This window comes from Orcinus orca, chromosome 20 (assembly GCF_937001465.1).
Source record: "Orcinus orca chromosome 20, mOrcOrc1.1, whole genome shotgun sequence".
NCBI lineage: Eukaryota > Metazoa > Chordata > Mammalia > Artiodactyla > Delphinidae > Orcinus > Orcinus orca.
The window spans coordinates 54,827,082-54,853,136 of record NC_064578.1 but is presented as its reverse complement, the minus strand read 5'-3'; the positions used below and the strand labels follow the sequence as shown (position 1 = coordinate 54,853,136).

Sequence of the window (26,055 nt, the reverse complement as noted above, 5' to 3'; positions counted from 1 at the left end):
AGATGCTGTGTCAGAACGTCTGCCAATCTGTTCCAAAGCTGGTCTGCAGATGACTGCTGGAGCCCAGGGAGTGTTCTGAGAGTTCCACGGCTCCCTGTCTGAACACCCTTGACCTGGTGGCCTTGGGTGTGAGCAATACCGTGGGAGCTGGCGTGCACATCATGGTTGGTGAAGTGGCCAAGTACGTAGCTGGACCTGCAATGGTCATCTGCTTCTTGGTGGCCACCCTGTCTTCTGTGTTGTCTGGGCTCTGCTATGCTGAGTTTTGGACCTGGGTACCAGGTCTGTGTATTGCTACAGCTATGTCACAATGGGACAATGGTATGCTTTCATCATTGGCTGGAACCTCATACTCTCTAATGTCATTGGTGAGATGGTAGGGGTGGGGGCAACAAAGGACTTATTATGGGAAACTAGGAGGGGGGTCTTCAGTCATTCCTGAGAATTTGTTATCCACCTTGTGTGATGTAATATGTAACAGTGGCAGGAAAACCACACAACTTCATTGTACTGAGCTCTATCCTGCTTTCCTTAAATGGTGGACCAAGAACCTAGAAGGAAAGGGAGCTGTAGGGAAGGGGTAACAGGGAGGCATGTCCCACAGGCTCATCCCCTCACCATTTTGAAGTTCTGGCTCAGCTGTTGCCTTCTTGGAATTTTCCCTTACACCTCAGTTTAAAATTTCAACACTTGGGCTTCCCTGGTGGCGCAGTGGTTGAGATGCAGGGGACGCGGGTTCGTGCCCTGGTCCGGGAAGATCCCACATGCCGCGGAGCGTCTGGGCCCGTGAGCCATGGCCGCTGAGCCTGCGTGTCCGGAGCCTGTGCTCCACAGTGGGAGAGGCCACAACAGTGAGAGGCCCGCGTACTGCCAAAAAAAAAATTTCAACCCTCATCTCCCAGACCGCCCACTCCCACTTAACCTGTTTTCTTTTCTTGAATAACATTGATCTCCTAACATATTAAATAAAATGGACCCATTTTTTTGGACCGCCTGGGTCTACTCTCACCACTCAATGAAAAGGAACTCTTTGGGATTAGGTATTTTGTCTGTTTTTGTTTTTTTGGTTTCTTTGGCCGTGCCGTGCGGCTTGTGGGATATAGGATCTTAGTTCCTCGACCAGAGGTCAGGCCCGTGCCCCCTGCAGTGGAAGGGTGGAATCCTAACCACTGGACCACCAGGGAAAGTCCCATGCAGCGACTTACTTTTAATATTAAAATGTATTCACTCAATTAAATTCATTCTCAGCTTTGCCACACCTGGTCATGAACAGAACTCTTTTCCCAGAGTTCCTTTTTCAGAAACTTTCTATAACTTCCTTCTCTACATTCAGATTTTATCCTGTGCTTCTCCCACCCTCCTCACTTTAACCTAGCTTTGGGACAAAATTAATTTCCTTTAACAAAATGCATGTCCATTCCTTATAACTTTTTAGAAACTTCTTTGCACACAAAGATGTTTTCCTTCTTAATTACATATATTAACCAGAATCTTAACCCTTAGAAAAGTTAATTTCTAGTAGAAACTAAGAAATGAGCAATTGTGAACTATTTGTTATGCTAGCATTTTTTAAGTTGAAGTATAGTTTATTTACAATATTACATCAGTTTCAGATGTACGGCCTAGTGATGCAGTATTTTTACAGATTATATTCGATTAAAAGTTATTACAAGATAATGGTTATAATTCCTTGTGCTCTAAGAGATCTCCTTGTTGCTTATCTAGTTTATATATAGTGCTTAGTGTCTGTTAATCCCAAACCCTTAACTTGCCACTCACCCTTCCCTCTCTCCACTGGTAGCCACCTGTTTGTTTTCTGAATCTGTGAGTCTGTTTCCGTTTTGCTATATACATTCATTTGTAATTTTTTTTTTTTAGATTCCACATATAAGTGATATCACCTAGTATATGTAAAAATACTGAGTCACTATGCTGTACACCTGAAACGAATGTAATATTGTAAACCAACCAACTATATTTATAACTAAATAAATAAACAAACACATCCATTCAGGAAGAAAAGCACCTTTGTGGGTGTTGTGGGATCTAGCGCCATATGCCCAAAGAACCCTGGAGAAGTCCCGTCTATCTGTGGACCTGGGAAACACCAGAAAGATGTCTATGTGGGCTACGGAACCTGCAGAGCCAGGGAACCTGCGCGGACCCCTCCTCTGGTGGTGAGGAGGTGGGGGGAACCTGGAGAGTACTGACTTGGGCAGATTCCCACGCAGAAGAGAGAATGTACAAAAGTCCAGTCTTCTCCAGTGGAGATTCCAACTGCCAAAAAAACCAGTCTGGTCAAAGCAAATGCGGCAGTAAGAGGAACTTTCCCCTCCCCCCTCCAGGGAAACATCTCGTGGGGCTGATCTGTCCAGAGGGCACCTCTCCCACCACAGAGGAGGAAAGTGGTGAGTGAGTGCGCAGCTACCCTAGTTACCCAGGACATCGCTGGAGACCCAGAGTACTGAGGCTGGACATCCCTGACAAGGGAGAGGAAGCTTACTGGGAAAGAGGCAGATAAGCATTTAAAAGGGTACTAAAGCAATTGCTTTCAACAGGGGGTCCTCTTACAAGCCTCTGGGAGTACTACATCTGGGAATCTCCCTACTGGGTCCACCAGCACCCTCAAAAGCCCTGATTGCTAAACCCACACCTCCCGCCACTCTTCGGGCGCTCCTTGTTTGAGCTTCCACCTGCAGCACCCAAGGGAGCTCTGGTAGACAGGGCGCATGTTCAGAAAACTGGCCACCTGCCATGGGCAAGGGCGCCCACAAATTTGAGCTATAGCGCCACCTTCTGGAAAACCAAAAAGAGGCTTCCAGGAGGCTGTCTGCCGAGTTGCAAGACCAGAGAAGACGTAGAAGCTTAAGAATTCTCCACAAGAGGGAGCAAGAAGAATGGAACAGGTGTACTGATACAAAGAGAGAGCCGCAGATAACGCAGGACACCACCATGGAACACAGTACGCCAGCTGTGAAAGCACTGATGCAAAACTCCAAGGAAAGCAGAAAATAAAAATGTCATTACAAAAATAAAATAATACTTTTCCAACAGTTGAGCTCAAAGCCAGGACATTTTGTGATTTAGCAGTTAAAGAATTCAAAACTGCTGTTTTGAAGAAACTCAGTGAGCTACAAGAAAACTCAGAAAGAAAATTAAATGAAATCTTAAAAAACCCAAAAAACAAAACACACCCTATCAAAGTGGGATTTTTACCAATGAGATAGAAACCATAAAAAAGAACCAAACAACTTCTGGAGGTGAAGAACTCAGTGGATGAAATGAAAAATGCAGCAGAAAACATCTGTAGGAGAGTAGAGAAAGCGGAAAATAGAATAAGTGAGTTAGAGGATAGGAATTTTGAATAGAGGTTAACAAAGAAGAAAGAATGAAAAAGAGCAAAGAAAGCCTATGTGATCTATGGAGTTCCATCAAAAGTACTAATAGAAGAATTGGGAACCAGAAGGAGAAGGGAGGGAGAAGGGAGCAAATATTTATTTAAAGAAATATTAGCTTGGTGTGATGAATTGGGAGATTGGGATTGACATATATACACTAATATGTGTAAAATGGATAACTAATAAGAAGCTGCTGTAGAAAAAAATAAATATTAGCTGAGAACTTCTCAAACCGAAGAGAGAATTGGATACGCAAATACATGAAGCTCATAGGTCACCCTATTATCTCAATGCAAAAGGCCTTCTCAGAGAAACTGTACAATGAAACTGTCAAAAATCGACAAAGAAAGAATTCTCCAGGCAGCTAGGGAAAGGAAAATTGTAACCTACAAAGGAACCCCCATTAGGATATCAGTGGATTTCTCAGAAGCAGCCCAGGAGACTGGAATGACATATTCAAAGTGTTGAAAGGAAAAGATTCCTGGCCAAGAATATTCCATCTGGCAATGTAACCCTTCAGATATGAAGGAGAGAGGCTGGGAAATTAGGGTGTCATGAGGGGTGATGGTCATGACACTCTCACCTTGAAACACAGGGTAATGGTTGAATGAAAAAGGAAAAAAGAAAAACAATGTAAGCATAGCTCTTACATTTACCAAAGTCACTGTGAGATGAACTAAATATAATTGGGGCTTCCCTGGTGGTGCAGTGGTTGAGAGTCCGCCTGCCAAGGCAGGGGACATGGGTTCATGCCCCGGTCCGGGAAGATCCCACATGCCGCGGAGCAGCTGGGCCCGTGAGCCATGGCCGCTGAGCCTGCGCGTCCGGAGCCTGTGCTCCGCAACGGGAAAGGCCACAACAGTGAGAGACCCGCGTACCGCAAAAAAAAAAAAAAAAAAGGTAAATTATATTGGACATATGAGAGGGTGAGGAGAAGGAAGCAGAGGTGGAAGTGAGTTACATTCTCATGGATCATAGCAGGAAGATAATGCCTGACAATTGGGGTCTTTTAAATTCTATATAATGTGATATTGGAGATAAACATCCTCAAGGATTAAATCTCTGTCCTAATATTATTTTAAACTCTTTGCATGGTTTCTTCTATTATGTTATGGTTGTTTTGAAAAGTTAGACTCCTTTAAGTATATGAAGTTTATTTCAGTATAAGGTGTGTGGAATGGATTCCATATAAAGTGTCTCCAAATGTCCCGCTGTTGTTAAAGAGGGGAGTGCCCTTTCCTTCTAAGTCCCTGATGTCTATTTTAGTGCCTGGCACACAGTGGGCCCTTTGGCAGTGTTAGATGAATCAACTCTATACTCTACTTCTTTTACTTGGCCACACATTTTTTAAAATAAATTTTATTTATTTATTTATTTATTTACAGCTGTGTTGGGTCTTCATTGCTGCGTGTGGGCTTTCTCTAGTTGTGGCGAGTGGGGGCTACTCTTTGTTGTGGAGCACAGGCTCTAGGCACGTGGGCTTCAGTAGTTGTGGCACATGGGCTCCGTAGTTGCGGCTCACAGGCTCTAGAGCGCAGGCTCAGTAGTTGTGGTGCATGGGCTTAGTTGCTCTGCGGCATGTGAGATCTTCCCAGTTCAGGGATCGAACCCATGTCCCCTGCATTGGCAGGCGGATTCTTAACCACTGCGCCACTAGGGAAGCCCTTGGCCACACATCTTATTCAGTAGCAATATGACACTGTTGAAGCATTTAAACTTTGCCGCTGTTGGAGCAGAAAAACTTTCCCCCTCTATCCTTTTAGAGTCTTTGACTGGAGCTTACAAAAAAGACAGACCAAAGGCAAATTACCAGGAGAAAGGATTATATACAGGACCTAACAAAAGTATAACTTGCTAAATGATTAAAGTTACAGGCTTATGTACTCAACTTAGTAGGGGGAGGGGGTAGGGAGAAAAGGCTTCTATGCGAAGAACAAATGGCTTTCTTTGGGAAAGACAAACAAATTAAGAGAAGAAACTGGAGATGAGAAAGTTTGCAATAATGTTTGTGCAGATGTGAGTGGTCTTTCCACCTTCTTCAGGCTATAACACTGCGGGACAAGAGAATTACAGTAATAGGTTTACTCACCTTTGCCTCTTTGGGAGTAGCCTCTCCCCAAGTGGGAGTTTCCAGCAGCCTTACTTACCAGAATTTTCTGCTGTGAGTCAGACAAGGGAAGCTCTGAGAAGTCGTTCTGCATCTGTTGCATCTCAATGTCTTCCCTTTGAAATCACCTTTCTACCAACTCTTGGGTTTTGAGCGGGTCCCCAACACAACCAACTAAAACGCTCCACAACAGCTTAAGCCAGTTCATTCCATCTTGTGTGGTTGGCCCTTCAAAAGTTAATGTAGGGGCTTCCCTGGTGGCGCAGTGGTTAAGAATCCGCCTGCCAATGCAGGGGACACGGGTTCGAGCCCTGGTCCGGGAAGTTCCCACATGCCACGAAGCAATGAAGTCCATGTGCCACAACTATTGAGCCTGCCCTCTAGAGCCCGCGAGACACAGCTACTGAGCCCACGTGCCTACAGCCCATGCTCCGCAACCAGAGAAGCCGCTACAATGAGAAGCCCGTGCACCTCAATGAAGAGTAGCCCCCGCTCGCCTCAACTAGAGAAAGCCTGCGTGGAGCAGCGAAGACCCAACGCAGCCAAAAATTAAAAAAAAAAAAAAAGTTAATGTAACAGTCAACCATGACAGTTAAATCCCAGGTTGGTGCCCAGTGTTTTAGCATGTGTGTTATTTGATGCATGTCATAATCCTGTCAGGCCTCCACCAGCAGCCACCCAGCTGCAACACTCCCCTCTCACTCCCAGGTTTTTCCTTCCTTACCTCTTACATCCTATTTCCCTTCCCTGCCTGGGTTCTCAGCTCTCCCAGCAGAAGGGGCCCTTGAAGAAGAGGACTAAGTCGCACTCCCCTTTATCTTCTTCCATCCCTTTGTGCAACGCTGGATGCAAGCACCATGCTTATTAAATGTTTTTGCTGCTTGAGTTAACATCAGAGATTTTAAGCTCCCCTTCTCCTGGTTGGGGCCCAGGTGGGCTTGGGGGTTCCCCACATTTGAGTGTCTCAGGCCATGGGCGGACTGTGCAAAGTTGAGTGTAAGAAGACTGGAGAGAGCAGGGTTGGAAAAAACAGTCGAATATTTTTAATAGAGGGTTTTTGTTTCAACCCAGTACATTCTCAGTAAATGTCTAATGTGTGAGGCCACTCTTTCTTGTTTGGAATCTATTCTGTAGTAGGCTGATAATACCACTTCATTGGTTTTCCTTTTTTCCAGTTTACTGAAGTACGATTCACAAAACTGCGTATATTTGGACTGTACAAAGTGAAGATCTCTTTAAGATGTCCAAAATGATGATTTAATACACATAGACACTGTGAATGATTACCACAATCAAGTTAATTAACTGTCATCTCCCATAGCTTCTACTTGTGTGTGTCTGTGTGTTGAGAACACAAGCAGTTCTCTCATACTAGACAGCAAAAATACAATACAGCAGTATTAACTATAGTCAACATGACATATATTAGGTACCTAGAACTTGTTTGTCTTTTAACTGAAAGTTTGTACCCTTTACTGATATCTCCCCACTTTCTCCACCACCTACTCCTTACAACTACAGTTCTAATTTATGGTGTTATGAGTTTGATTTACTTAGATTCCACATATAAGTGAAATCATACATTGTTTTTCATTGTCTGATATATTTCAATAAGCATAATGTCCTCAGGTCCATTCACGTTTTCACAAACAGCAAGGTTTCCTTCTTTTAATGGCTGACTAATATTCCATTGTCTATATATACACACTACATTTCCTTTTCCTTTTTTGTTTTTTTGATTATAATGTAAGATTTTATTTAACAGTTATTGGAAAATAGAAAATGTTATTTAAAAAAATTCCATTCACAATTACATTCAAATTTACATGGTACCCAAGGAAAAAAATTTAGAAAATAGTATTTAATACTTTTATAGAAGAAAATGATAAAATCAAACAAGATAAAAACATTTTGTTAATGCATATACAAGCTCAATATCAGGGACATGTACTATAAATTATTACCAAAATTGACCTACAAAGTTAATATAATTCCAATAAAAATCTCAATAGATTTTTTCATGAAATTTGGTGAACTTATTTTAAAATTCCTGTGTATGAGAAGATGTTCAGGAATAGGCAGGGCAGCTATGAGAAGAACTAAGAGAATTTGCTCTTCTAGATATCAAGAATTATTTTAAAGCTATAGTAATTAAAACAGTATGGAATTTTGTAGGGTTAAAAATAGATTAATCAGACAAACTCGAGAGCTTAGAAACAGACTTTGGCTTATATATGTATATTTGGTTTATGAGAAAAGTGGCCTCAACAACGGAAATTTATTGGAGTAATTGGCTATCTGTATGGCAAGAAAGAGAATTAGATCATTGCCTCTATATAAAAAAAATTCCAAAAAAAAAAAAAAAATTCCAGGTAGATTAAAGGCTTAAATTTGTTAAAAAATAGTTTTAAAATACAAGAGGACAATTTTATGATCCTGTGAAGAAAAATATGTTTAGATACATGGAAAAAAGCATAAATTGTAAAGAAAATTGATTCATTTACATTAAAATTTAAAATGCCTGCATGACAAAAGGTAACAAAGCCAAACGACAAAGATTTTTTGCAACATACATAACAGACAATCTCTCCAAAATATATAAAGAACACTTTACCACCAGTAGGATAATGAGAGTAGCTAACATTTACTAAGCAGTTACTATATGCCAGGATCTGTTCTAAGTGGTTAGTATGTATTAACTCCCTTAACCATCAGAGTAATCCTATGAGATACTATTTTTATCTTTATCTTACAGATGAAGAAACTGAGCCACAGAGAGGTAACATCCAAGTACAAACAACGGTTAATGACACATTTGGAATCGAAACTAATGCAGTTCAGCGTGTCTGCTGCTAACCACTATGTAGAATTGTGCCTTTCCCCCCGCAAAAGAAAAGTAATTCAGCTGACCACCAAGCAAAGATGTGAACAGGTTATTCATAGAAGAGTTGCTGGAATTGCCAGTAAAGATGAAAATATGCCCAACTTCATTAATCAGAGAAATGCAGTTTATTTTATTCTTATAAGTTTATTTCTTTATGTATTTATTTATGGCTGTGTTGGGTCTTCCTTGCTGCACGTGGGCTTTCTCTAGTTGTGGTGAGCGGGGGCTACTCTTCGTTGTCGTGCATGGGCTTCTCATTGCAGTGGCTTCTCTTGTTGCGGAGCACAGGCTCTAGGTACACGGGCTTCAGTAGTTATGGCACACGGGCTCAGTAGTTGTGGCTCGCGGGCTCTAGAGCACAGGCTCAGTAGTTGTGGCTCACAGGCTTAGTTGCTCCGCGGCATGTGGGATCTTCCTGGACCAGGGCTCAAACCCGTGTCCCCTGCATTGGCAGGCGGATTCTTAACCACTGTGCCACCAGGGAAGCCCAGAGATGCAATTTAAAATTTTAATAATGTTTCTCACCCATCAGGTTGGCAAAATTTGTAAAAGTCTGAGAATACTAAATGGTGACCAGATTTGACAAGATAGGAATTCATATATCCTGCAGAATAGAGTGTAAATTGGCACACAAACGTTGGAGAGCAAGGTGGCAATATTTAGTAAAACAGACCTATATGTACCTGATGACCCAGCAGTTTCACTTCCAGGTAAACGCACATATAAAGAAAAATGTGTGTTATTATGTTTAATGCGTTTTTTTTAACATTTTTATTGGAGTATAATTGCTTCACACTGCTGTGTTAGTTTCTGCTGTACAACAAAGTGAATCAGCTATATGTATACCTATATCCCCATATCCCCTCCCTCTTGCTTCTCCCTCCAACCCTCCCTATCCCAGCCCTCTAGGTGGTCACGAAGCACCGAGCTGATCTCCTTGTGCTATGCGGCTGCTTCCCACTAGCTATCGATTTTAAAATGAAGGGAATTCTAACACATGCTACAACGTGGATGAACCTTATGGACATTCTGCTAAGTGAAATAAGCATGACAGGAAAGGACAAATATTGTTTGATTCCACTTAAATGAAGTACCTAGAGTCATCAGATTCAGAGACAGAAAGTAGAATGGTGATGGCCAGGAACCAGTGGAGGAGAAAGAGGAAATTGTAGTTTAATGGGTACAGAGTTTCAGTGTTTTTTTTTTTTTTATTATCAGAGTTTCAGTTTTGCAAAATGAAAAACTTTGGTTGCACATAATGTGAATGTACTTAACACTACTGAACTGCACGCTTAGAAACGGTTAAAATGGTAAATAAATTTTCTGTTGTGTGTATTTTGCCACACACAGACTCCAAATCTCAGAACCGTCCCCTGAGGGTAACCACTCACGCTCAACTGGCTGATAGTATCACTGCAGGCTTGCCCCGCCCATCCCCGAGCGTCCCCACCCATCCCCACCCAGGGATTGGGTTGTCTTTTATTGTGGCAGCGTTCCCAGATTTGGTTTTTAGAGATGTATCAGCTCCAGCCCTACACAGCTTAAACTCAACCTCCCTGACTCTGATCCAGGGCTCCAGTTTCTGCTCCAAGAATTTGGTAAGTCTTGGGCAACCCCTCTTCTGCAGGAGACTGGGCGCTGAGTTCAGATCCTCCTGAAGAGACCTCTGCAATCCAAGTGTGCAGCTGGGTCAGCCTGGCTCCAGCCTGAGGGTGGCAAGACCCGTTTTCCAGATGAAAGCAGAAGGAGCTGGGAGCTGTGTGTGTGGTTGTGTAAGAAGAGGCGGGGGAGGGGGAGGTTGCATCAGTGTCTGGAGGCTCTAAGACTTTTTTTTTTTTTTTTTTGCGGTACGCGGGCCTCTCACTGTTGTGGCCTCTCCCGTTGCGGAGCACAGGGTCCGGACGCGCAGGCTCAGCGGCCATGGCTCACTGGCTCAGCCGCTCCGCGGCATGTGGGGTCTTCCCGGACCGGGGCACGAACCCGCGTCCCCTGCATCGGCAGGCGGACTCTCAACCACTGCGCCACCAGGGAAGCCCCAAGAGTCACTTTTTTGATTGGTGTTCAAACAATATTAAAGCTTACCCTTATATGGGGTTTATGACATGTGGACCATTGATTTCAGTCTCGTGTATACTGTTGACCCTCCGGATCTGTGGATTCCTCCTCTGGGGGTACAAGTGGAGACGGTAAGAAACTTGAGCATTGCGGATATTGCGCCGAGGAGGAGGACTGTATGGTGATTTACATTAAATCGCTTTTGGGTTCCTTAACACCCAGCAACTCTGTGAAGCTGGCTCTACTATTTATCATTGGCTGAACTTTTGTTTCTTTTTTTTGCGGTACGCGGGCCTCTCACTGTTGTGGCCTCTCCCATTGCAGAGCACAGGCTCCGGACGCGCAGGCTCAGCGGCCATGACCCACTGGCTCAGCCGCTCCGCGGCATGTGGGATCTTCCCGGACCGGGGCACGAACCCGTGTCCCCTGCATCGGCAGGTGGACTCCCAACCACTGCACCACCAGGGAAGCCCTTTTTTTAAAAAAAATTAATTAATTAATTTTATTTTTGGCTGCGCTGGGTCTTCGTTGCTGTGCACGGGCTTTCTCGAGTTGCGACGAGCGGGGTCTACTCTTTGTTGTGGTGCGCGGGCTTCTTATTGCTGTGGCTTCTCTTGTTGCAGAGCACGGGCTCTGGGCGCGTGGGCTTCGGTAGTTGTGGCACTCGGGCTCAGCAGTTGTGGCCCGCGGGCTCCAGAGCACAGGCTCAGTAGTTGTGGCGCACGGGGCGTAGTTGCTCTGTGGCATGTGGGATCTTCCTGGACCAGGGCTCGAACCCGTGTGTCCTGCATTGGCAGGCGGATTCCTAACCACTGCCCCACCAGGAAAGTCCTTGGCTGAACTTTAAAAAAAATGGTGGTAAAATACACATAACATAAAATTTGCCACCTTAACCAGTTTTATGTGTACAGTTCAGTGATGTTAAGTATATTTACATTGTTGCACAACCAATCTCCACAGGTCTTATCATCTTGTAAAACTGAAACTGTGTCATTTCACAATGACTCCCCATTTCCCCCTCACCCCAGACCCTAGAAAACCACAATTCTACTTTCTGTCTCTAATCAAGTGAGTTTGACTACTCTAGGTACTTCATAGAAGTGGAATCATACATATATTTTTTTTTGTGACTGGCCTATGTCACTTAGCATAATGTCCTCAAGGTTCTATCATGTTGTAGCATGCATCGGAATTTCCTGTCGTTTTTTTTTTTCCTGGCTGTGCCACGAGGCATGCGGGATGTTAATTCCCAGACCAGGGATCGAAATGTGCTCCCTGCAGTGATATCGTGGAGTCCTAACAACTGGACCACCAGAGAATTCCCTTTCCTGTCTTTTTGAAGCTGAATGACATTCCACTGTGTGTATAGATCACATTGTATTTATCCATTCCTTTGTGGGTAGACATTTGGGTTGCTTCCATCTTTCAGCTACTGTGAATAATGTTGCTATAAACATGGGTGTACAGATATCTCTCTGAGACCCTATTTGCAGTTCTTTTGGGTATATACCCATAGGGGGAATTGCTGGATCATATGGTAAATCCATTGTTTAGTTTTCGGAGGAACCACCATACTTTATCTACAGCAGCTGCTCCATTTTACTTTCCTACTAACAGTGCCCAAGGGTTCGTCAGCAGCGTTTGAAAAAGAAGAAAACAGAGGTCCAGAGCAGTAAATGACTTGTTCAAAGGCACAGGGGTGTTGGTAGAGCCAAGATTCTAATCATAGTTTCTTGGCTTTTTGAATGCTTGCTCTTAACCAAAATGCAAAACTTGGAGTATCAGGTACGGAAGCGCCCTGATGATAACTTTTGTTCACTGGGTCAGCCTAGCCCTATAGCCTTGTAGAGTGGAGACATTTCATGCCCCAAAGGAGCAGGAAACAGAGTTCCATCATTTCTGATTCAGAATGAAGATTAGTCCTCCCTCCCTCCAGGCAGTTGGGAGCCACTCTGGTTTGATGTTTTCCCCGGGCTGGGCTACAGTCTGTCCCTCCCTGCAAATTCCATCTCATTCTGCCCCAACTCAGAGTTCCAGTTCAATTTCACTCTGCAAGCAATGAAAGAGGAAGCTTTAGGTTTCAGGATCCTTGGTGTAGAAATGCGTGGAGTGTGGGCTTGTTGTGGAATCCAAGTTCATGTGCCTGATGGCACAGTGAGGCCAGACAAATTGAAACGTTGGTGTTTGGAGCAGGGAAAGGTTTATTAATTGCGAGGGTGCCACCCTCTTGAGAAGGTGGGAGAAATAGGTTGATCTCAAATCCACCTTGCTGGCTGGCCGGGTTGCAAGGTTTCTAAAGAAAAGAGGAAAGGGGAGGTGATCTTTGTGATTTTAGTTTCTGGATAAGATCTCAGTTGCAGACTTCCTGACGGCATTTTTGTGACTCAGTGGGTCATTGGTGATAGTGATTGATCTACGTGTTCCTGCAAAGCAAACTAGTACGTCAAGGTCCTGTGATCCCTTAACTTCTTTCTAGAAGAGAGCAAAAACAATGGTTGAGGCATTTTGTTATTTACTTAGAGCCTACAGGACAAGTTAAGAATTTCAAGCAGGTTGGTCCCTGCTGTTTTTTCCTTTAAGGCCACTGGTACTGCTTTCCCTTTGTTTCTGCATACCCTCACTTCCCTGACTAGTAAGCGCTGGAGTCTGCTCTCCGGAACTTGGGAAGACCTGGGAGACAGAATCCTTTCCTTACAAACCAATGAGGGGACACGAAGAAACTTTTGGATGAGGAGGGTCCTGCAGGGTCCTGCCTGAGTTCAATCCCCCTTTTCTTTGGTACTCCTCAATCCTGAGGGGAACAGGGTTGAGACAAGAAAGGGAATAAAGTTTTGGATGGAGAGGTGAATCATAAACTCAGCAGGGGAACTCGGTTTTACGGGGACTTGGTTTCATCGTGCTGGTCACCGAGCCCCTTAAACTGTCACTTCACTCACATCAAGGAAGGGAGGGGATAAAGATGATAATAATAAATTTCCTTGTTTTATAGAAGAAAGGAGGACAAAGTGGTATATAGTTCATGCAAAATCAAACAAGCTACACATCACAGAGCTAGATTTGAACCAGCAGAGCTGGATGATTTCTTTTTTTTAATTTATTTTATTTATTTTTCTTTTTTTAAAATTAATTTATTAAAAAAAATTTTTGGCTGCGTTGGGTCTAAGTTACTGTGTGCAGCCTTTCTCTAGTTGCAGTGAGCGGGGGCTACTCTTCGTTGTGGTGCGCGGGCTTCTCATTGCTGTGGCTTCTCTTGCTGCAGAGCACAGGCTCTAGGCGCCTGGGCTTCAGTAGTTGAGGCTCATCGGCTCTAGAGTGCAGGCTCAGTAGTTGTAGCCCATGGGCTTAGTTGCTCTGTGGCATGTGGGATCTTCCCGGATCAGGGCTCGAACCCATGTCCCCTGCATTGGCAGGTGGATTCTTAACCACTGCGCCAACAGGGAAGTCCAGTCTGCTGGGTCTTAACTGCCTTCAACTCAAAACAGTCCACATCCCCAAATGGCACATTTTGGGGATACATAATCTGCTCCCCCTCACTTCTCTTCGAGCAACTCTTCCAGTAACTTTGAAATACATTAAAAGTCTTCTTTATGTTTGAAGAAACCAAAGCTCAGAGACAGAGAACTTGCCCAATGTGTACTTTACCATCTGCTCCCCATAACTCCATTGTTCTGTGGAATTGAACTCCCAGGGCCAGGGCTGGATGGACATTCTTGATGGCTTTGTGTCTTGCTTTCTCAGCAGATTGTAGCCTCCTCAACTATGTCTAAGATGCTGTATCAGGATGTTTACCAATTTGGTCAGAAGCTGATCCGCAGGCGGCCTCTGGAGCCCAGGGAAGAGTCTGAGAGCTGCATGGCTCGTTGTCTGAACACCTTAGACCTGGTGGCCCTGGGCGTGGGCAGCACCTTGGGAGCTGGTGTGTACATCCTGGCCGGTGAAGTGGCCAAGGACAAAGCTGGGCCAGCGATTGTCATCTGCTTCCTGGTGGCCGCCCTGTCTTCTGTGTTGTCTGGGCTCTGCTATGCAGAGTTTGGGGCCCGGGTACCATGCTCTGGTTCTGCATATCTCTACAGCTATGTCACAGTGGGACAACTGTGTGCCTTCATTACCGGCTGGAACCTCATACTGTCCTATGTCATCGGTGAGATGATGGGAGTGGGAGGAAGGTGTGGGGCTTACTTAATTAAGATCAGGAAATTAGGAGGTGGGATTTAGGTCTTGACTCATTCGTGAGAAATTTGTTATCCACCTTGTGGGGTGAAGTGGGTAATAGTGTCAGGAAACCCCCACAACTTCATTCTACTCTGCTCTATCCTATTTTCCTTAAATTATGGGGCCTAGAACAAAGAAGGAAAGCAAAGTGTAGGGAGTGGGTGAGAGGGAGGCATGTCCCACAGGCTCATCCCCTCACCATGTGGAAGTCTCTCCTCAGTTGTTGCCTTCATGGGAGTTTCCTTTGCTACTTGATTTAAAATTTCAAACCTCATCTCCCAGACTTTTCACTCCCACTTAACCTGTTTTCTTTTTCTTTTTTGCATAACATTGATCTCCTAACATTAAACAGTTGACCTATTTAGTGGATCATCTGGGTCTACTGTCCCCAGCCCATGAAAAGAAACTCTTAGAGATTAGGTATTTTGTGTGCGTCCCCCCACCTCTCCCAAATCCATCCCATGACGCGTGGTAGGGGTTCAGTTAATGTGTGTTAATAAATATTCCTTCTGCTGCTGCTGCAGGCACTGCCAGCGTGGCCCGGGCCTGGAGCTCCGCTTTTGACAGCCTGACTGGGAACCACATCTCTCACGTGTTACAGGGAGCTTTCTCTCTGCACGTGCCCTACTCCCTGGCCAAGTACCCAGACTTTTTTGCGCTGGGCTTGGTACTGCTGCTTACGGGTGAGACAGGGTTCAGTGATAGGATGGGAAGAGTAGGGTGTGGGGGGAGAGCTGGGGTGGGAAAGGCTTGGGATGGAAGAATGGTGGGGGGATTATGACTGGAAAGAGGGGTCTGTGGTATGAGAGACAGGAAGGCAAGACGTAGACCATTGTTTCCCACTGTTGGCACCACTGACAATTTGGGCTGGATCATTCTTTGGTGTGTGGGGCTGTCCTGTGGAGTTTTTTTTTTTTGGCCGCGCTGCGTGGCATTGCGGGATCTTAGTTCCCCAACCAGGAGTCAGACTTGTGCCCCCTGCAGTGGAAGCGTACAGTCCTAACCACTGGACCTCCAGGGAAGTCCCAGGTTTTTTTTGGTGGTTGTTTTTTCTTTTTTTAAATCATTGTCGGATGTTGAGTAACATCCCTGGCCTTTATGTACTAAATACCAGGGTCACCCACCCTCCAAACTGTGTCAATCACAGTGTCTCCAGACATTGCTAAAAGTCCCCTGGGGGCCAAAATCACCCCAGGGGAGAATCATTTATTTAGACCAGTGAGTTTCTTCCTTTGTACTGAGATCAAAGATTTTTTTTTTTAATTGACAGGAAATTCGTATAGCATAAAATTAACCATTTTGTTATTTCCCCAGCTTTACTGACATATAATTGATACACATTGTATAAGTTTAAGGTGTACAGTGTGATGATTTGATAGACCTGTCTACTGTGCGATGACTGTCACAATAAGAAATTAACCATCTGAAAGTGTACGATTACGTGGCACTTAGTACGTTCACAATGTTGTGTCACCATCACCTCCCTCTAGTTCCAAACATTTCCATCACCCCAAAAGGAAATCCCATCCCCGCTGAGCACCCGCTGCCCAATACCCCAGCCCCTGGCAACCACGAGTCTGCCTTCTGTGTCTATGAATTTGGTTATCTTGTACGTTTCCTATTCCACCTTTCCCACAGGGGTGCTGGCTCTGGGAGCTCGCGAGTCGGCCCTGGTTAACAAAGTGTTCACAGGCTTGAACCTTTCGGTTCTCAGCTTCATGGTCATCTCTGGCTTCGTCAAGGGAGATCTGCACAACTGGCAACTCACAGAACAGGACTACAAATTGAACACATCTGGATCCAATGACACCTCTAGGTTAGGAGGGTGTCCTTGACCATAGTAATGCTGGTGGGGGCACGTGTGCAGAGCTGGGAATACGGTGGGGACTAAAGAGATCTGGGCTGAAGGATCCAGGTGATGGGGTCCTCCTGGAGCCCAGAACTTGTGGTATTAACCAAAAAGTCCAGTACGGATGGCTGAACACAGCTCACCCACATTCTTTCTTGCTCCTTCTCTCACCATAGATTGGGCCCTCTGGGTTCTGGAGGGTTTGTGCCTTTTGGCTTCGACGGGATTTTCCAAGGAGCAGCTACATGTTTCTACGCATTTGTTGGTTTTGATGCCATTGCCACTACAGGTAACATGGTCATTGTGTGTCCCATCAGGGGTTTGGGCACAGATAAGGCTGCCCTTGGGCATAGGGGTTTCTTTTTGGAGGTTCAAGAGGAAAGCGAATTTTTAAAAAATTAATTAATTTATGGCTGCGTTGGGTCTTCGTTGCTGAGCGCAGGCTTTCTCTAGCTGCGGTGAGCGGGGGCTACTCTTCTTTGCGGTGCGCGGGCTTCTCATTGCGGTGCCTTCACTTATTGGGAGTACAGGCTCTAGGCGTGTGGGCTCAGTAGTTGTGGCTTGCGGGCTTAGTTGCTCCGTGGCATGTGGGATCTTCCCGGACCAGGGCTTGAACCCGTGTTCCCTGCACTGGCAGGTGGATTCTTAACCACTGCGTCACCGGGGAAGTCCGGAAAGGGGATTTTGTATTTCATCACAGTGTGTTTTCCTGGCCCAATGCTTCCTCCCATCCTGCAGGGGAAGAAGCCCGAAATCCTCAGCGATCCATCCCCTTGGGCATTGTGATCTCGCTCCTCATCTGCTTTTTGGCATATGCTGGTGTCTCGGCGGCACTCACCCTCATGGTGCCCTACTACCAGATTCATCCTGACAGCCCCTTACCACACGCTTTCCTCCATGTCGGCTGGGCCCCTGCCAGATATGTCGTGGCTGTTGGCACCCTCTGTGCTCTTACATCCAGGTCAGTGTCAAAGCTTTCTCCCCATCTACTGTCAGATGCTCAGGTATCCCAGCCCTTGGGATTGAGAGACAAGAGGGAAAGACACCTTACCCCACGTGGACTAGGGAGCAGACACCCCAGTCTGTCCTGCTTATCCACGTCCTCACACATGTTCCCATCTTCTCTTCTAGCCTCCTGGGTGCCATGTTCCCTATGCCTCGTGTCATCTACTCAATGGCAGATGACGGGCTCCTCTTCCGGGGACTTGCCCAGATCCATGCCCGTACACGCACCCCCATCATGGCCACCTTGGCTTCTGGAACTCTTGCAGGTAAATAAACGATGCCCATTCCTTCTTTGATCAGTTTTCTTAACTTGGATATTTCTACTGGATTTTCACTCCCTCTCCACCTTGTTTGTGCCCTCGTTCTAGGGGTCATGGCATTACTTTTCGAGCTCAGTGATCTCGTGGACCTCATGTCAATCGGAACCCTGCTGGCTTATTCCCTGGTGTCTTTTTCTGTTCTTGTCCTCAGGTGAGACTACGCCACACCTTGGCTGGGGGTCTTTGACTCGTGGGGATCGAAGGGGAGATAACCGTCGTTTGCCTTCATGCTGCCTTCTAAACGTCCCGCTAGGCTTAAGTTGGGCGAGAGGTGGATTAGACTGCTTGACGTTGGATGAGTAGGGGCTGCTGTTCATATTGACTTAATACCTCTAATTCAGGTACCAACCAGACCAGAATTTAAGCGGGATTGAGAAAACAGAGAAAGAAACTGAGATGAAGCCTGTAGTTGAAGAAAGCCCTTTGGAATCTGTACCTGAAGCAGGAACCTCAAAGATTCTCAAGAGTCTGTGTCACCCTCTCCACACCGTCCCCACCCTGAAATCTGGCCAGATTATCTATGGAAGTGCCTCACTCCTTGGTGAGCAGGGGGATTGCTCTTTGGTGTCTTCTGAAATGGACAGGATAGGACGGGAGTGTGTATATTGGCAGTTGAGGCATCTTGGAGATGGGATGGCCCTTCGTGAGGTGGGCAGTTCTGGGGAGGGGCATGACCCAAGGTCTTGAGCTATTTGGCTTCCGGAGTTGAACCTGTTCTCCTCCACCCTGACCCTTGCAGTTCTCCTGCTGACGACCCTGAGCCTGATACTGGCCCAGTGGCCCAGCCACGTGTTCTCTGGAGACCCCGTGTATACAACAGCAGCTGTGCTGCTGTTACTGCTCACCACTGGGCTCACTGTCATCATTTGGAGGCAGCCCCAGAGCCCCACTCCCCTTCACTTCAAGGTAGGTGACCTTACGTGCCCACCTGTCCACCTGAGTGAGTGAAGTCTGTCTGCATGCTTCGAGACCTAAACATCCTTTGCTGGACCAGGGAAGGAGGGGAGTTATTAAAACTAAGGGACCCTTCCCTGATGCACACTCAGTGCTTTCCATGCCCAACTGCAGTAGGCACTGAACACACAGCCTGAGTAGGACTGAAGTCTTCTCGGCCATGTGGGGTAGAGGCCTGCCTTTCAGACGTCTGTGGTGTGTCCAGGGAATAACTGACTTTGCCCGCAGGTCCCTGCGTTGCCTCTTCTCCCACTCATGAGCATCTTTGTGAATGTTTACTTGATGATGCAGATGACCTCTGGGACTTGGGCCCAATTTGCTGTCTGGATGGTGATTGGTAAGTGGCTTTCTGGGATTAAAAGACCTCTTGAGTGACTGAACCCAATCCTGTTTCTACTACCTCTCCCCGCAGACTGTGTCGGACACCATGATAGCAGGCCTGTTGGGCATTTGTAAGCAGGGAGAGCACCTACTTTTCCTTCTCATTGTCTTATTTCTCTACTAGGATTTGTCATATACTTTGGATATGGCATCCGACACAGCTTGGAGAAGAATAATCAACAGCCACCAGCCTCCAACTCCCAGACTTTTGACAAAAACATCCCTGGTGCTGAATCACCTTAACCACAGGCAATAGACGCTGTGTGGAATCCCACCGTGCACTGGAGGTATCTTCTGGTTCAAGGGGCACTTTGAGGCTCTATGGAGTGTGAAGGTGGGATGAATTTACAGCCCTATATTTAATGCCAGTGGACAAAATGACTTCTATGTTGTATAGTTTTTAAGTAACCATTTCAAAGCATTATATATATATATATATATATATATATATATATACATATACATATACATATATATACACACACACACACTCAGAAAAGTGCATGCTTCATACCTGTGCAGCAAGATGAATTTTCACAAAGAAAGTACAAGGTAACCAGAAACCAGAGAAAAAATAAAATATTAACCTACACGTAAGAAGTGCCTTCTTGTGCCTTTTTCCAGCAAAAACACATAGATTGCCACATGGGAAGAAAACATAGGTAACTATATATTGTGTCAAGAGTTGCACTGTATTTATTTACTTTTTTTGTGGTATGATTCTTCATTTTATTAATCTTCTTTAATGATATTCAATAACTCTTTTTTTTTTTTTTTTTGCGCTACGTGGGCCTTTCGCTGTTGTGGCCTCTCCCGTTGCGGAGCACAGGCTCTGGATGCGCAGGCTCAGCGGCCATGGCTCACGGGCCCAGCCGCTCTGCGGCATGTGGGATCTTCCCTGACCGGGGCTCGAACCCGTGTCCCCTGCTTTGGCAGGCGGACTCTCAACCACTGCGCCACCAGGGAAGCCCCAATAACTCTTTGTTATTATTTCCAAAGAGCTGAGTGGAAATTATTCCTAAATATTTTAAAATTTTGATGCCGTTGTATTATTATTTCTTTGGTTGCACCACACAGCTTGCGGGATCTCAGTTCCCAGAACAGGGATGGAACCTGGGTCACAGGTTCCCGAAATCCTAACCATTAGACCACCAGGGAACTCCCAATGCTGTTATAATTTTTTCTCTCCTTTTTGTTACTGGTGAAATGAAAAACAATTTTGTGTGTTTATTTAAAACTTTCTTTAAAAAACTAAATATATACAATTTTTAATTTACAGTCATACCTCAGTAAAGCTGGAATACAAATAGGGACATTGGATGACTTTATCACATTCATCATTCATTTTTAAGATAACATCATACAGTGATTCTTAAACTTATTGGATTTTTGATACCTCCATATTTCCACTGGGATTTTAATACACATCTGCTGTCCTCACACATTATTCGTTTTTTAAAAAATGAGATATAGTTGATTTACAATATTAGTTTCAGGTGTACCACACAGTGATGTAATATTTTATAGATTATATTCCATTTAAAGTAATTATATATAATGGCTTTATTTTCCTGTGCTGTACAATATATCCTGTAGCTTATTTTATACATAGTAGTTTGTATCTCTTAATCCCTCACCCCTATTTGCCCTAACCCTTCTCTCTCCCCACTGGTAACCACTAGTTTGTTCTCTTTATCTGTGAATCTGTTTCTCTTTTGTACGCATTCATTTATTTTTTAGATTCCACACGTGATACCGCACAGTATTTGTTTTTCTCTGACCTATTTCACGAAGTATAATAACCTCCAGGTCCATCCTGTTGCAAATGGAGAGCTTCATTCTTTTTTTAATGGCTGAGTAGTATTCTATTGTATTTATACACCACACCTTTTTTATCCATTCATCTGTTGACAGACACTTGGGTTGCTTCTGTATCTTTTCTATTGTAAATAGACATGCTGCGAACATTAATGCTGTGAACATTGGGGTGAATGTATCTTTTTGAGTTAGTGTTTTTTGCTTTATTCAGATATATAACCAGGAGTGGAATTGCTGGGTCATGTGGTAGTTCTCTTTTTACTTTTTGGGAACCCTCCATACTGTTTTCCAGAGCGGCTGCACCAACTTCAGTAGACATTCGCTTCCCATCTTCGGTGCCTCATCTCTTCTGCTTACCTGCAGGCTTGAAGCACAACTGTACTCTCTTTGTCTTCCATGTCCACAGAGGTGGGCCAGTCTGGTTAATTCCAGCTAAGACTTCTGTCAAAGTATTTAAATACTCTTAATTTTTTCCATTATTTGAAATTTCACAGTTGGCTAGGTCACTCATTACATAATAATTTAAAAAAATTTTAAAAAATATTTATTTGGCTGCATCGGGTTTTAGTTGTGGCATGTGGGATCTTTTGTTGTGGTGGGTGGGCTCTTTGTTGCAGCGCGTGGGCTCTCTAGTTGTGGTGCAAGGGCTCTAGAGTGCACAGGCCCAGTAGTTGCAGCACGAAGGCTAAGTCGCCTTGTGGCATGTGGGATCTTAGTTCCCCGACCAGGGATCAAACCCGAGGCCCCTGATTGGAAGGTGGATTCTTGACCACTAGACCACCAGGGAATTCCCTACCCAATAATTTAAAGAATATGAATTCTGTCTAGCAAAAGATGGCCTGTTCCTCCCGGATAACCACGTATAACCTAGATGTGGAAGTTTTCAATGGATTTGTGCATGAGTTTTGCTTCATACGGATACTGGAATAATCCCCACACCCTGCCAAAAGAAAAACGAAAAACAAAATAACACAGCCAGTCAACAATGTAATTTTCGCTAAGGAGCTCCTGAGAATAAGAGGAGGTTCTTTGGGAAAGGTGATATGTGTCTATGGAAAACTTTCTTTTAAGTGATTAAAAAAAAAATTTTTTTTTTTTTTTTTTTTTTTTGGGCCGTGCTGCAGGGCTTGTGGGATCATGGTTTCCCAACTAGGGATTGAACCTGGGCCCTTGGCAGTGAAAGTGCAGAGTCCTTAACCACTGGACTGCCAGGGAATTCCAATTTTTTTTTTTTTTTTTTTAGGTAAGAAGTGGATTTATTTAGAGAGAAACACACTTCCCAGACAGACTGTGGGTCATCTTGGAAGGTGAGAGAGGCGTCAGGGGTACGGGGTTGTCGGTTTTTATAGGGGTGGGTAATTTCATAGGCTGAGTGGGAGGAGTATTCCAGCTATTTTGGGGAAGGGGTGGGGATTTCCAGGAATTGGGCCACTGCCCACTTTTTGATCCTTATCAGTGTTGGAGCTGTCACGGTGCCTGTGGTTACATCATTTAGCTTGCTGATGTGTTACAGTGAGGGTATACTGTATACTGAGGCTCAAGGTCTAGTGGAAGTTGATTTGTCTACTATCTTGGAGCGATTTGGTTCTAGTCAGTTTATGTCATGTCCTCGGGCTATGTCATTCTTTCAAAGGTTATGCCCTGCCCCTTCCCCTCCTATTTCATTCCCCTCTCAGATTTTACTCCCTATTCTTATGGGAAGCAGAGGGTTGATGGTCATCTGTAACTGCTTCAAGGCTGAGTAGGGACAATGACCCTTCCTGTCAGGGAGTAAAAATCTCTGGATGCCTGATCTAGGGGCCCAGGGGCAGGACAGCTCCTTGTTTTAAGTCAGTATGGGCTGGAATCCTCACATAGCCATACATCTTGATGTGGAACTGCTGTAACTGCTTCCATAGCCTTTCTATGATCTCCTTGATGATGAAGCACTTTTTCTAACAGCATTAGAGCACAAAAATATCTATCTATAAATGACGAGAGATTTTAGATGCTATCCCTTCCCAGGCAGTCTCCCAACCAGGTGTTAGAGTGCCCAAAAAGTTGTCTCAAAGAAACGGCACAGAATGTGTCCCCAGTGGTGCTGACGATGAGAGGGAGTTGGTCTAGCTTATCACTGTCCCTTCGTGGCTTGCCAGCTGAAACCGTGGAACTCAGATTTGGGACTTGAACCCACGCACTGGGAATTGAACCCAGCCAAGACCCAGACTGGGACTTGAACCCAAGGTCTTTATATATTTATTTTTTTTGCGGTACGCGGGCCTCTCACTGTTGTGGCCTCTCCCGTTGCGGAGCACAGGCTCTGGACGCGCAGGCTCAGCGGCTATGGCTCATGGGCCCAGCCGCTCCGCGGCATGTGGGATCTTCCCGGACCAGGGCACGAACCCGCGTCCCCTGCATCGGCAGGCGGACTCTCAACCACTGCGCCACCAGGGGAGCCCCCAAGGTCTGTAAATTGAGATCACACACCTGGTCTCAGGACTTAATGAAGTTCAGGTTCTTGATGTCTCATCACAGAAAGAATTCAGTGAGAGACAAAGTGATAGGTAAGAAGTGGATTTATTTAGAGAGAAACACACTCCACAGACAGAGTGTGGGCCGTCTCAGAAGGCGAGAGAGGCCCTGAAAAATTTTAATTAATGCTGTAAAATAGTATATTCTTTTAAGTGGGAATGTTGAGTCAAAGACATGCACGTTTAAAATGTTGCCAAATTTCAGAAGAAACAAATACGACATCCACACAGGTAATTAAAGTATTCCTGGTATCACATTAAACAAGGAAAAAGAAACAGACAGTGTTACTTTATTCAGTTCAGGATATCCAAAATGTTATCATTTAAACGTATCATGTAAAACTCACTAATGAGATATCTGACCTTTTTTACTTCTGAACAGTCTTCAAATCTCAGTGTGTATTTTACACTTACTTTACCACCTGGCCACGCTTCAAGTGCTCAAGATTGTATGTGGCTGTTGGTTACCAAGCTGGAGAATGCTGACCTAGAATCTCTCCCAAGCTTACCCATTGGTTTAGTGCAGCAGTCAGGTAAACTCTGGTCCATAGCTCAAATCTTTTGACTGTGGCCCTGATTCTGTTTGGTTTAGAGGCTGAGTGGTTTTTATTCTTAAAAGGTTGTAAAAAATAATAATAATAAAAATAAAGAGGAGCATGTGGTCCAGAGCATACGTGGCCTGCAAAACCTAAAATATTTATTGTTTGGCCCTCAACAGAAAAACTCTGGCGAACCCTGGTCTGGTGTAGCCGAACGCACAGGTTTATTCTGTTTATTTGCAATGTCAATGCGTTCAAGTTGCTTTGCTTTTGTGACGTTTCACTTTAGCCACACATACCTAGAAAAGACTGGAAGCATCTCTAGTGACCTTTGACTTCTCTTTGCATAGCTTTTTCCCCCCTTGGTCAATCTAGCTAAAGCTTTGCTCATTTTGTTCATCTTCTCAAAGAACCAACTTCTGGTTCTGCTGATTCTTCGTATCATTAAAAAAATTCTCTATTTCACTTTTCTCTACTCTAATCCCTGCTATTTTCTGCCTTCTGTTGCTTTTGGTTTTGTTTGTTCTTTTTTTTAGCTTCTTACCATGTAGAGTTAGTTTATTGATTTGAGGTCTTTCTTCTTTTTCAATGTAGGCATTTCCTGCCGTAAACTGTCTTCTGAGCGTGCCTTTCACTGCATCCTGTAAGTTGTGGTTTGTTTTGATTTTCACTCCTATGTATTTTCTAATTTCCCTTATGATTTCTTCTTTCACCCATCTGTTGCTTAAGAGTGTGTGGTTTAATTTCCATATAGTATTCTTGTTTTCCTTCTGTTGATTTCTAGTTTCATTACATTGTGGTCAGGTTTCAATCTGTGCTTTTAATCTTTTCAATTTGTTGAGATTATTTTGTGGCCTAACACAGGGTCTATCCTGGAGAATGTTCTATATGTGTTCTGTTGTTGGTGGAATGGTCTGTATACGTCTGGCATCCCTCTCCCCAAATATGTTCCATGTTCCCTCATTCCCTCCCTGCCGAGAATCCAAATCCTTAACCTAATCCTAACACTAAGGTATACGTAACCCAAGGACAAAGTAACTTGAATTGAAATGTAACCCCAACCCTGAGATAAAGCAAACATAAGGCCTACGTCAACCTGATTCTGAACCCTCTGTCGGCCTTCATAAGGCACTCCTCTGGGCTCTAACCACACTGGCATCCCCTGTGCCACAGTTCTCCCACTGGCTGTAGCACCCACCCTAGATCTCCCAGGCCACATTCATGGATAGCATTCAAGTTCTGCAGCTCTCAGAGGCTCCCCTCCTGGACTCTCTCCTTTTCTCCAGTCTCCCAGGACCTGTCTGAGATCAAGCCCCTCCCTCCTAATGCACCAGGCCCTCCCATGGCCATCAGCCCCACCCCTAGCTTTTCAAACTCACTCCCATGGGCTCTAGTCCTCTCCCACCCATACTCTTAGATTCCCCACCATGGGCTCAAGTCCTTTCTCCAAGACAACCCACTTTCTTCACTCTAGGACTGACCCTCTTAAGACAGCTCCAGAGTCTGCTCCCTGAGCTCTCTCAAGGACTTGATCCTGGGCCCTGGCCCCTTCCCCAGGGCAAATCCACCTGCCTCCCTTGAGTATCACCTTCCCATCCCTGTTGCGGAACTCCAGGATTTGGAGAGGTCCAGTGCTGATTCTGTTCCTTATTTTTTATAAATTTATTTATTATTTATTTATTTTTGGCTGCATTGGGTCTTCGTTGCTGCGCGCAGGCTTTCTCTAGTTGCGACGAGCGGGGGCTACTCTTCATTGTGATGCATGGGCTTCTCATTGCGGTGGCTTCTCTCGTTGCAGAACATGGGCTCTAGGCACATGGACTTCAGTAGTTGTGGCACGCGGGCTTCAGTAGTTGTCACTCACAGGCTTAGTTGCTCCGCGGCATGTGGGATCTTCCCGGACCAGGGCTCGAACCCGTGTCCCCTGCATTGGCAGGAGGATTCTTAACCACTGCGCCACCAGGGAAGCCGCTGTTCCTTCTTGAACAGGCCATGTTTGAACAAAGACACTGGCTTATAAGCA

At 44.9% G+C, this 26,055-nt stretch overlaps 1 protein-coding gene across 4 annotated transcripts; it reads left to right on the top strand.

The window, feature by feature from the left end:
- Positions 1–9,893: 9,893 nt before the first annotated feature.
- Positions 9,894–22,645, top strand: LOC101279630 (cationic amino acid transporter 3-like). Of its 4 annotated transcripts, XM_049703413.1 has the most exons (13): positions 10,226–10,575; positions 14,186–14,585; positions 15,181–15,339; positions 16,295–16,472; positions 16,682–16,794; positions 17,244–17,466; positions 17,637–17,776; positions 17,879–17,981; positions 18,172–18,371; positions 18,570–18,736; positions 19,013–19,121; positions 19,290–19,452; positions 22,227–22,645. In XM_049703413.1, exons 1-12 carry the CDS (start codon positions 10,492–10,494, stop codon positions 19,406–19,408), a joined length of 1,995 nt encoding a protein of 664 aa, XP_049559370.1. In that variant the 5' UTR covers positions 10,226–10,491; the 3' UTR covers positions 19,409–19,452; positions 22,227–22,645. The 4 variants fall into 4 exon arrangements, with proteins under 4 accessions (XP_033272265.1, XP_004285739.2, XP_049559370.1 ...); XM_033416374.2 differs by lacking the exons at positions 10,226–10,575; positions 22,227–22,645 and adding an exon at positions 9,894–9,987 and having other exon boundaries at positions 14,183–14,585; positions 19,290–19,619; XM_004285691.4 differs by lacking the exons at positions 10,226–10,575; positions 22,227–22,645 and adding an exon at positions 9,897–9,987 and having other exon boundaries at positions 19,290–19,619.
- Positions 22,646–26,055: the final 3,410 nt, after the last annotated feature.